The sequence below is a fragment of the Juglans regia genome, chromosome 5 (assembly GCF_001411555.2).
Source record: "Juglans regia cultivar Chandler chromosome 5, Walnut 2.0, whole genome shotgun sequence".
Classification (NCBI taxonomy): Eukaryota; Viridiplantae; Streptophyta; class Magnoliopsida; order Fagales; family Juglandaceae; genus Juglans; species Juglans regia.
This window is the reverse complement of record NC_049905.1, coordinates 11,624,150-11,636,697: the sequence shown is the minus strand read 5'-3', so window position 1 is coordinate 11,636,697 and position 12,548 is coordinate 11,624,150. Positions and strand designations below refer to the sequence as shown.

The 12,548-nt window shown below is 35.8% G+C and overlaps 1 protein-coding gene across 1 annotated transcript; it reads right to left on the bottom strand.

The window, feature by feature from the left end:
• Window positions 1–2,627: 2,627 nt before the first annotated feature.
• On the bottom strand, window positions 2,628–12,312 carry LOC108987031 (P-loop NTPase domain-containing protein LPA1 homolog 1-like). The gene is made up of 8 exons (XM_018959871.2): window positions 12,061–12,312; window positions 11,631–11,780; window positions 7,965–8,296; window positions 5,505–5,586; window positions 4,868–5,293; window positions 4,041–4,742; window positions 3,649–3,759; window positions 2,628–3,219 (listed from the first exon to the last, which is right to left on the bottom strand). The coding sequence occupies exons 2-8, from the start codon at window positions 11,775–11,777 to the stop codon at window positions 2,881–2,883; spliced, it is 2,139 nt and encodes a 712-aa protein (XP_018815416.1). The 5' UTR covers window positions 11,778–11,780; window positions 12,061–12,312; the 3' UTR covers window positions 2,628–2,880.
• Between the last annotated feature and the right edge of the window lie 236 nt (window positions 12,313–12,548).

The window sequence follows — 12,548 nt, the reverse complement described above, 5'->3', positions numbered from 1 at the left end:
TAGGGCCACTTACAAATGCACTGACCTATCTTTGAGGCAATAGAACTCCTATCTTGGTCAATAGTGTTTCAAGTCGGCTTTGGTACTCGCATAGAGAACGCTCTTGTTGCAACTTCGTGAACTCACCAAATGGATCAAGCAGTTGAGCAGGTCCATAACATGCATGCAACCCTCTCAAGAGATCCTTCCAGTTATCTCTCTTCCTTCTTTTTTTAGGAGTTGAAACCAAAGTTGGGCTTCTCCTTTTAGGTGGAAAGAGGCTAATGGCACTTCAGGTGGTGTCCTTTGGTACCCAAAAATTGTTCCGTCCGACATGCCAAGCTTGTTGGATCCTTTGCTCCATTGAATCACGGAAACTCAAGTTTCACCATTATTTGCATTTGTTGTTGATAGAGCTGAGTATTTTGGGGTCCTCTACTCTCCTACGTGTTGTTAGAGTTCTCCCAAACTTCATGTTTTGGTTTGGTTGATAACAACTAGAATACTTTCGTCACCCTTTCTATCAACAGTTGCTGCTTTTCTGATAATGGCTTCATTGATTGCTCTAGGTGTGAAACTCTTCCCTCCATGGTATATTGCTGCTATTGCTGTTAAAATTACCTCGTAACAGGCCAAGAAACAACAGGAAAATCTGGAAAAACTACGAGTTTGTTCTTTTTTCAACCTATGGTTGGCTGGCTCTTGCGCACTCTGGTATTTATGGTTTCATTCGAGGGAAACCGGACCTCCTTTCTGGTTTCTTTTGAGGAAAACTAGGCCTCCCAATTATTTGGTAGCATGACTCTGGATACCACTCTTACCTACCTGGACTCTTTTCAAGGCGTTAACAATGAACCCTCTTACAGTACTAAAATAACAAATTGACAAACCAACAGCTTTATTAATTAATAGTGCCTAATTAAATAGACCTACATGAAGGCAACAACCGACATAACAACCCAATACTAAACTCCCTACAATTAAGAATAAATAATAAATAGGTTATAAATGATAAGAAGGTGACAAGTGATAAGATGATAAGTTGATAACAACTACTGCTAGAGTCCCCTGCTATAAGATCTCTTCTTGCTGCTAGACTTCTCAACTAATATGCTCCAACTAGTGCTGGATAAAGAGCACACTTTCGAAGGCAATGAAGCTCCTTCGTATTCATTTTATCCTCGATATAAAGAAAATATCCAACTAATTTTAATAAGAAATCACATTAGATTTATAGGTTCTTTCTCTAACTTCATTATATCCACAAACACAACATTGCCATCGTATCGTAGCATTGTCGCATTTGTGTTCCTTACAAAAACATGTAATTACAACTCTGATAAATAGGAATATAGAATTTACATCAAAATCAAGTTGAAAGAAAACGCCCCTCATATAGGGTTCCAAACCTGCATGCCCTCCCAAAGGCATATGACCTGATGACATAACACACAAACCTTCAAAATGGAGGTCTTGGATTCGACCCCTCTCCCCGACTCAAGAAAAAACCTTCACGCCTTTGCTATTTACTTAATTATTATCTGTATATTAGCTTTATAAACTTCAAGCAGTTGTTCTAGCTGAATTAGTAGGTTTATGAAATTCAAGGTGATCCTACTTATTCTAACTAGATATTCAAAAATCAAGAACAAGGAAGAACTTGTGCCGTAATAAGTCTTGTATGCAACAACCCTTTACTGCCTAATTAACCTCTTACTACTCATTCAACTTGTATCATGGATTCACATTTACCTTTAGTCATAATAGACTGATTTCAATGTGTGGGATGCAGACTCTGAACTTGACCAAATTGACATGCAGTTCCACCCATGTGAAAGCCATGCCATTGCTGGTGCATCTCATTCACAATAAACGTGTGAAATCTATTTGTTACTGTTTTTGTTATACACATTTGGAGACTTTAGCTAGTTAAGTAATGTTTTATCTGAAATTTAAGGCTCCGTTTCGATACAAAAACGGTTTCATCTCATCTCATCTCATCTCATCATTACAACTTTCTCAAATTTCCTTACAAAATATAATAAATAATTCAACTTTTTCAAATCTCAAAACAATAATAATATTAAAAAATAATATTCTAACAATACTTTATTTAATTTTTAATTTTCATCTAAAACTATCTCATCTCATCTTATCTCTCTATCTAAAATCATTTTATCTCATCTCACTATCCAAACAGGATCTTAATGGTACCAACTTCTCTACACTTAACATGAAAAAATGCACTAAATTGGCGCCTATACTCGAAGGATGTAATTCTATTTACTATAATCAAATTATCAAGTGGTGGGGTTACTCCTGACGTGGTTTCAATGATAATAATCCCAAGAAAAAATAAATTTATTGATGGACCCATTAAATTTAGAGTTGTCCTCCACATATGGGTAGTGACTAAAATGTACCCAGAATCCACCATGTGGACCACTATTCTTCTTTGAGTTTTGCTATGTACAAACAAATTTGCATACCAATCTGTGTACTAATTTTATTGCCTTCATATTCTAAATTCAAATTAGCACTGTTTTCAATAAAATCTACTTTCTGACCAATCATATTGAATGGATAGGCGTATTAGTGTGCAGAATCGCTTACACTCAGATTTTTCCTTCTTCTTTTACCTAATCAGAAATGAAAACCATCTGGCTAAACAAACGCAATCTTACATACACATTGCTTGAACTGCGGAACATTAGCATTCTAAACAACAGAACATGCACATTAAAGAGCATTCTTGAGTCATTCATCCTAACCTTGTACCAGCCCCTATACACAAACATCTGTGAGGGAGATCAGGTGAATTGCTTAGGTTCACTTGGGTGGGGGGAGGGGGGACAGACTCGAAAAAACAGTTCTAAAAACTGAAATAATATATTTATGATTTTACCCTTGAGGAGCCCCAGAAAGAATAGGGCCTCCCACAAACGACCCATGCTTTTTGAGGGCTGGAATGCTAAGGGATCGTGTTCTCATTTTGAGATTGCCAGAAGGCATTATCCTCTCATTTTTCTCCACAAGCAATGGGTAAGAGCATAGCTCCGACAAAGGCTCACTTTTGGTTCTATGATAGAGCTCCAGGTTTTGGTCCTTGGAAACAGGCGCAAGCTTATCTTTGGCCTCCTTATCATTATCTGACCAGTAGCCATTCTCCTGCATGTCCTGCATTGCCAGATCCTCATACTCTTCATCCGATTTTGTAGACTCCTCGTCGACCGAACCAATCTGTATCAGAGAGAGAATATTATATCAAATGTATAAAATGAATCATACACATTATTTTGTCTCATCCAGTATTCCAAGCATAAATCTAAACGCTTTCCCGACTGTCAGCCATAGCTAGGGCACTGAATTGCAAAGAAAGTTCCACAATTGTTTTGCTTCCTTCAGCAAATATTGTAAGTGTTGTAAAGCTTTTCGCAACTGTGTCACCACAGCTCCTAAGCCAGGTCACATAATCATTCATTTGTGACCAACGTCTAAAATTATTCAAACATCCTAAGTAGGACTCTGTTACATAAGTGGCATAAATCCCACTGACATGCCAGATGTAATTTCTGCCTTGCATTAGTTCTTAAGATGATCCCAATTTTCTCTTTTTAACTTTCATGGTAAACTGGTGATTTACATTTAACATAGACATTAAATTCATACCTCTTCAAGGACATCTTCGTGATCAACATCACTTAGATCATCATCACTACCTGCCTCCGCCGGATCGTCAACCTCTTCATCACTGCCATGCACTGACAGCTCCTCCTTTAGCTAAAGGAAAATAAAACAATTAAAAATCCTTTTGGATGGTGGTGCATCTAAATCAATAACTGCAGAATAGCTATCTTATTGCCTATACGGTTGACCTATATCACAAAACTCCAAAATGGCTCAACTACAAGCTCGGTATATCAATTCACAATGATTTTGTATAACTAGGGTTTTACTACTTAAGAAAGGAAACAGTACTTTAATTAGATTTTCTGAAAATGATTACCTATAGAAACGAAAGGTTTTCTGAAAATGACAAAAAAATTGATGTCCAAGAATACCTCCTTGGAAGGTCCATCTGACATCCTTGGTGAGCTGCAGCAAGAAGATAAATATCTACTACCAGTATCAGTCCCATCGGCCCTTGACTCATCAACACTTCCAGCACGACTAGTGCCACCATCACTGGGCCAGGCACTGATTCCATAGAGACCAAACTGAAGATTAACCAGTTCAGCCTTGCCAATCTGAGTCCCATGGCCCAAAATGGGCTTCCCATTACTATCGACTGAATCCACAGGCCAAGCCTTTGCGACAGATCCATCAGTATTAACAAGAGCCATGAGATCCCTAGAGGAACCTTTCCTCTGAATCAGTTGAAACATTCCCTTGGAGCTCAATGAATTTGCAGCACACTGGTTCCTGTACTCCTCGTCAATCACAGTAACAGTGTTTGTGGTAGGATCATAAAGCTGTTCCCCAGCCTCACACCTCCGAAGGCAACTGAAAACAGTAGCATGGATGGCTGCTACACTCCTATCAACATTGGTATTGTTTATTTTGGGGACAAAATGCTTGTCAGCTCGCTTGCAGAGATATTCTTGGATTGTTCTGATGTTTCGGATATACTTCACATACTTGTTTTTTGCTGGGTCCAGTGTCATATATTTAGCACGTACAGCAAATCGTTCCAAGTGTTTGTCCTCATTTGTTATGTATATCATGAATGGTATGATAGAAGGATGTTTCTTCATAAGCCCCATCTGCAGATCAGGATCAAAATCATCTGTTTATTTATGAAACAATAGATAGAGATAAAATTTTGAATAAAAAAAGAAAGGTAGAAAGCTGATTACAGAAACAAAGAACAATAAACTAACTTTCATACCACAAAATTAAGGCTCAAGTGAACACCCTCAACAACTACTGATTCTTTTCGCTCTTCCCATCCAGTGATCAGCCGATCAAGACTGTCAATTACCATCTCACTTTGAGCCTTAAATCCTTCAACAGCCATCTGCTTTGGACTGATTAATTCAGTTGGGCTAGAACCCACCTTTGAGGATCTAGTATCAGATATCTCAGTAGTAGAACCATTAGCTAGTTCATCCTTGGGAACTGAGTGCGTAATGCCAGCCAGTTTTTTTGCTTTCCTTCTGGCCTTTGCTTCTGCAACAGCCACAGGATCCAAGAACTCCCCTGCATGGTAGGTTGACGCCCAGAGTAGAGGGTTTTGCTTTTCATCTACAAAACTTCTCATCATATGACGGATTGAATCAGTTGATATAACTGTAGTGATCCCCAACCTACTACCCTGCAACAAATGGATCGTCTCAGATTTTTTAATCATGGGAATGGAGAGAAACAAAGCATCTATGCATGACCTTCCAGTTTCCGCATCCTTTCTTACAACCTAAAAATTATATGCCATGTTATAAATGAGATAATAACCAATGGCACCATCAGCAGAAACACTATTAACTAAAATCTACTTAACAAAAAATAGTGTACTCAGCAGAAATTACCAGCAATGCTGACAAAGTAGACTTGCCACAGCCGCTTGTGCCACACAACAAGATAGTTACCGATTCTTTCCTTTCTCGGATTCTGCAGCCAGAAAAGTTTTATCATATATTGATATATATATAAGACAGAGCACAGTCCAAATTATAACAAGAAAAAATTACACTCAAGGAAAATAAAATAATTCATTGTAACCTGTATTAAGAACATAAACCTGAGATAAAGCTTCAATCTGGTAACAAAAATACCAGTGGATTCATTCCTATTTTAGCCAAAGCTTCAGCTTGGGAGACCGCAAAGAATTTCTTTTCCAAAGAGAATTAGCACAGAGCATCAATTAAGGCCCCGTTTGGAATACATAAACGGTTTCATTTCATTTCATCTCATCATTACAACTTTCCCAAATTTCCACACAAAATATAATAAACAATTCAACTTTTTCAAAACCCAAAACAACAATAATATTAAAAAATAATATTCTAACAAAATTTTATTCAACTTTCATCTAAAACCATCTCATCTCATTTCACCATCCAAACATAAATGTCAAAGCACATTCCTAGAGTGAGAAGTGGGAGAGTAAAGGGCCTTGTTTGGTTTCCTTATATTTCCAAAATCTTTCAAGATAAAAATTCAAGATTTCAATCCAAACATCTTTCAATTTAATATATATATATATATATATATTATAACTTTTCATCCAATCATTTGCCTATAAAAAGTCAAAAAACATTAAAACGAAAAACATCTTTTACAAAAACCAAAACAAAAATACCCGTAAAAATTATATTTAAACAACTTTTCAACTCTACCCATTCACTTGCAAAAACCCCAATACATAACATGTTTCAAGAATATTTTTATTCAAAATTTTCTATCTACCTCCTCAAAACCCAATAAAAATACATCTCAAGAATTTCCAAGGGAAATTTCATATATTCTCAAAATTTCATTAACCAAATACACCCAAACTTTGAAGAGGATAAAAAAATATGACAAGATAATTCAACAAGCAATTCATCAAACTTCGACAAAGTTTCATACAAGCATTGCAAAAGTTTCCAAAAAACAGTTTTTCAATCTTACCAGTTTTCTCAGCACCTATGCTTTAAATTATCCTCCTATGCTAATTTTTCCATATAAGACCCATAACTCCAAAATCAGAATTCTATCACCAGCTGTTAACTTCTAATTAATCAGAAAGAAGTTCTTGTGATTGACCAGAAACGGTAGATATGACCAGAACAACTAGAAAAACACAAGTTACGATGGCGATTGTTGTGCTTAAGAATTAAATTGGGAAGGAATAAGGAGTATTTAAAAGGCTCTACAACAAAGATACCTATTGCAGTTATAGGTGTAGCCATGACGTGGTGCAACTCAGATTGCCATTCTTAACATGGAGCTAAGATAATATTGACTCATTTGGTCAGGTGATAGATAAGACATAGGGTAAATAAAAAATTTTACTTATCAACAAAAAAAGGCTTTTCATTGGTAAATTTCCATCAATGTCAAAAGAAGAAGAATTGGTAGTACCGATAACAACAACGCAAAAGACAACTTCAGCCACCAAGCAGCAATTGTGGCCATGGGAATATAATGGAGGAAAGAGAGGTTTGGAAAACCCTGTACATGTCTCATAAAGATGTACCCAACAATTAGTTGAGCCATGGTCATGTGGCGAGATCACTGCAGGATTAAGCAACCACCTTCACAGCAACAGCATTTCTAAAATTCTCATATTGATTAATATGCTACAAGAACACAGTTTCTATCCTATGGGCTCAATCCTGAACAGCTCTGTTAATTTTCTCTCAGTGATGCTGAAGGTCACAATAAATAAACATAATTCAAAAGTAGTTATCAGTGTTTCTGGTAAGATTATTTTCTGTCTCGGTCCTGTTGCCTTGAAATTACAAAATATAGCTGAAAGCATTTTGCTCACTTTAATTCACCCTTCTATTTTTTTCTTCTGTTTTTTAATTCACCCATCAAAAAAGTTAAAATCTCACAGAGGATAAAAGCTTTAATTCAGGGCACATCTAGATAAGGCCAAGAAATTATCGGATCATAAGCTAAGAAATGTCATTTATCTATGTAAATAAGAACTGTGCCAAGGCTTCAATGAGAAATCAAACTCCATCAACAGCAAATATACAATAGCAGGTCTATAATATAAGCAATTTCAAGGACAAGAAAATAATAAAAACAAATTAATGAATATTAAAACTACCACAACATACGCTTAAAGGTCGTATTTCATGCAGCAACTATATGATATCTGACCGCATATTTGACGAGAAAAATATGAAGAGCAGTAATTACACCAAACATGCTACAAACCTAAAAAACTAGCAACAGGGAACTCATGACGATTTTTTTTTTTTTATTTTGTTAAGTGGAATTCATAAAGATTAAAACAATATAGTCATGTGCATTCCCAAAAGGTATAAGATTACCTGCATGCCAAAACCAAATCTGCCCTCTGGTTGGGACCCACATACTTATACTCAGCCAGAGCATCACAGACAACGTTTAGGAAAGTCTCCCTTCTAATAACAACTGTCTTTCGTCTTTTGTACAATTCAAATGGCACACCCTGAATTCTTTCATCTCTCACTGCAACCAAATGGCTGCCCGCTTTTGTTTTGCCCAGGCAATTACTGGTAGGACAACCATTTAACTTCTCAAGACCAACCGAAGCATCCAACATTGACGTGCTCATTACTTCTGGAAGCAAAGGATCACATGGATTTTCACTTCTTATCAATTCAAAAACTCGTTGGCTTATCTGATGAAAGAAAAGCACTTTCAGAAAATCTCTATCAATTTAGCAAAGCATGGAATTTTATTTTAACATATATCAGTAAAAGAGTGGAGATAGGCAACTCTATAGATGCACATATTAACAAAGCATGGAAATCATTTAAAGAAGTAACTCAATCGTCCAACTCTCACAAATAATGAACGTGAATAGAACATTAAGCCATTAGTGAAACAAATATTAAGCATTTAAAAAAAATAAGAGGTAACAACACTCTAGAGTATAACATTAGTTGATCCAAGTTGTTATTACTAGTCGTAAACTTATGCGATGCACATGAATAACTAATTCATTAAAGGAAAATGATGACATTATAAAATAAATAGAACCGTTGAAAGAGTATCAATATTAATGTTTTAATTTCTCAAATTTTGTTGAGCAACTTGATCTATTATCCCCTTATTCTCGAGATGAAACACTTCATAAAATTTGTTTAGGTGAAGCGGGAGACCAAGAACTATGTATACAGTTTATCAGAGTAAAATAAATTAAGTTCAGAAAATATAAGACACGCCTAAAAGACTACTAATTTTATTCAAAAATTAGTAACTTAATCACATATATTACTTTCCAAGGAGGGTAGGGGGACTTATGGCGTGAGCCTTTGGAAATTTATTAGAAAGGAATGGAAGGTGTTTGCAACGCATCAATTTTGAGGTTGGAGAGGGCACAAGAATTAGTTTCTGGTTTGATGAATGGTGTGGTGAGAGAGCTCTATTTTCTGCTTTTCCAGGTGTTCTCAGATTGGCTGAAAATCAGCAGGCTGCTGTCTCAGATGTGTTGTGTTGAGCCAATGGTACAGTGCATTGGAATATGATCTTTTCCAGAAATGCGCAGGATTGGGAAGTTAGATAGCAGGTTTTTTCAGCTTTCTTTATTCCAAGAAGATAGGAGGAAATGGGAGAGATAGAATGTTGTGGAAACATAAGGGGAGTAAAACATTTTCTGTTAAATCTTTCTATAAGGTGCTGACAGACCAACAGCCCATTGTGTTTCCATGGAAGGGTATTTGGAGAGCTCCCGTGCCATCCAAAGTTGCATTTTTTACTTGGACTGCAGCTTTAGGAAAGATTTTGAAGGCTAACAATTTAAGGAAACGTGAGATGATCGTAACAGAGTGGTGTTACATGTGTTAACAATGGTGAATCGATTAACCATCTTTTTCTGCATTGCAAGGTGGCAAGGGTGTTATGGGCTGGTATATTTAGTAGAGCTGGGTTGACTTGGATTATGCCCAAGAGTGTGGTGGAACTCCTAGCATGTTGGAATAGGCATCATCATAGCTCTCAACTGGCAGCGACATGGAGGATGGTTCCTTTGTGCTTATTGTGGTGTGTATGGATGGAAAAAAATGAGAGGTGCTTCAATAACAAGGAGAGAGTTGTGGGGGAAATATGGAACTTTTTTGTATTTTCTTTGGTTCAATGGCTTTCTGCTATTGTATTAAAGGGAGGGAATGTTCATGAGTTTTTACTTTCTTTTCAGCTTTCTAAAATGTAATTAGGTGTCTTTTTTGTATATTTCATATGTACATGAGCTTTGCCTAGTTTCATTCGATCAATAAAGTTTCTTACTTATAAAAAAAAAAAAAAATTAAGTTTAGAAAATATAAGACAAGCCTAAAAGACTACTAATTTTATTCAAAAATTAGTAACTTAATCACATATATTACTTTCCATTTAATAACTATTATTTTAAATAAAATTAGTAATTCTTGGGAAATGTTAATTTGGAATGATAACTATTTTTTAACTTTTATTTAATAATAAAACAAATGAGGAGTGGATGACATGGCTTCAAATAAAGATTATTTAGTAACACAATGTAATAGAATAGTCGATAATGTAGCTTCATATGAGCATCTCTTCATACTTTTAAAATTAAAAAGTATACGTATATACACTTTCCAAGCAAACGTTCAGAATGGTATCTCATTGAACTCCAGAGTAAATAATCTCAAATAAACAATGCTTTGGAGTCTGAATTACATGAAAAAAATCAGCCTCATTTGCATATCAAACAGATTTAGGGTACATTTGGGTAATGAAATAAGAGGAGAAATTCTCAAAATTTCACACAATTTTCTTTCCCAACCATCACTAAATCACAAAACACTTTCTCATTTCAAATCTTCAACTTTTTCATCTAATAATTACCTAATCCTTACAACTTTCTCAAACTTCCAAACAAAACACAAAAAATAATACAACTTTTTCAAATTTCAAAACAAAAATTATATTCAAACAATTTTTTAAGTTTACAATATTTTTATTCAACTTTTTCTCTTTCCTTTTCTAAAATCTAATAAAACATCTTAACTCAAATCATTTCATTACTATTAATAGAATTCTGACATACTTCAAGTATCCAAACGAGCCCTTAAAAACTTTAAAACTCAAGTACGGAGATTCAATTAAGCAAGGAGAAATCAACAGCAGAGGGGGAAAATAATAATAATAGTAATAATAATGCAAAAAGAAATTTCCATGGTGTAAATTACGTACAGGTACAAGATAATAACAGCCTAAAAAGAACGCAAAATGTTCTTTCACTAGTCAATGGTATGGTAAAACATCCCATCATGGTTTAAAATTTGATCTCAAACTTCGTAGACAGCCACAGACAGAGGAGAAAGAAAGCAGGAAAAAAAAAAAAAAAATCTTTATCACCAACGAAATTTGTGATATCGTGTAGAAGAATTGGATAGCCTACGCTGCGATCATTACAAGATCGGCAACTTGCATTTGTAAAAAAGCAAATGGGGCAGCAACGACACTTGGAGAAGACGGTGAGAAAGTCAACTGTCGGTAAACCGATTCATTCTCCAAAATGTACCAAGGGCTGAACCAAGTAAAGGATGGTGAACGGATCGGTTCAAAGACGCTACAAAGGACAACAAGAAGGCCAAAAACTTGGGATCTTATCTATAAATCAAATTCTCTCTCTCTCTTTGAAACAAAAAGGGCCAAATCTTCAAGGACAGCATCATACGCTGCTGCAGTTCGATAACAACTGAAACTTGTCAACATAGCCGTGAAAAATAATAATATCGTTTTTTTCAGATGTATGGTAAAACAATTATACTGTTAAAGCCTTTAGAACACGGAATCCAGAAAGTTCAAAGAATAAATTACATGCAACCGAAATCTATCACCGCAAATCACCTTCTAAACCACATGAAAGCACAAACCCACCACCTTAAACCCGAATAATTGATAAGAAGAGATTTTAATAATAAATAAATTATAATAAGAAAGAATGAAATGTTAGCAAAAGCAAATAATCGAAAATCATAAGCTACCTTAAACGCATGCCGAGCTTTACATCCCATGAGCTGCAGGGTACTCTGAAGAACCGGACGCGTGTACCTAAACGACTCTCTCTCTTTCTCTCGCTTGTCTTCTACATCCTCCACCACTATGTACAGAACTTTAGCCACCTCCGCCATTACCTAGCGAACAGATTCAGATTTAAATTCAATACACATAAATCCACACAAAACAAACACCAAAACAAAGCCATCATGCACGCCAGATAGAAGAACAAAATTATACAGAATCCTTAGTTCTCGTTCACCAAATTTGAACGAGAAAGCGGAAGAACGAGAGACAAAATATAGAGACGGGGGAGATTATAATAAGAGAAAAAGAATTCAACGGCAATGCCGAGGAATCCGGCGAGCAATGCGAGAGGCAGGAACCGAAGGCGGAAGCAAAGATAGACGGTCGAACCTGGGTAAAAGAAATCGAAGAACTCTCGACGGGGTTTTGATGGGAAGCAGAAGAATGAAGGATTAGGGTTTATAAGGCGCGAAGATCCGCCATTTGAAGCGCATGGCGTCGCAACACGACCTCGGCATTCTGTGTCACTTGGCCTCCACGCATCGCGCCGAGCGACCCTCCACGAGGCACTCTCTCGCACTCTCTCGCTCTCTAAGAAAATATCGAATGACTGATTTCACCTTCGCTCGGTGACAGAAACTTCAATCCGTAAACGCTGCCGACCCGCTACTTATAAATTTTTTATTTTATTTCTGTTGAATTTTTTAACATTCTTAATGACTAAGAAAAAATTAAAAAAAAATACATATTATCGTTAATAATTATTTTTTTAATCATTAAATAAAAATTAAAAAAATTAAATATATAAGCGATAAATTTAAAGAATTCCACTAACATTTTTCTACTGATTATCTCTTTCTTTTTACAAATTTCGGATT

Coding starts and splice junctions, on each gene's coding strand:
- LOC108987031 (XM_018959871.2), bottom strand. CDS start 11,777: ATGGCGGAGGTGGCTAAAGTTCTGTACATAGTGGTGGAGGATGTAGAA. Junction 3,760..4,040: donor CAGATGGACCTTCCAAGGAG/GTATTCTTGGAC, acceptor ATTTTCCTTTAG/CTAAAGGAGGAGCTGTCAGT. Junction 3,220..3,648: donor ACGAAGATGTCCTTGAAGAG/GTATGAATTTAA, acceptor TCTCTGATACAG/ATTGGTTCGGTCGACGAGGA.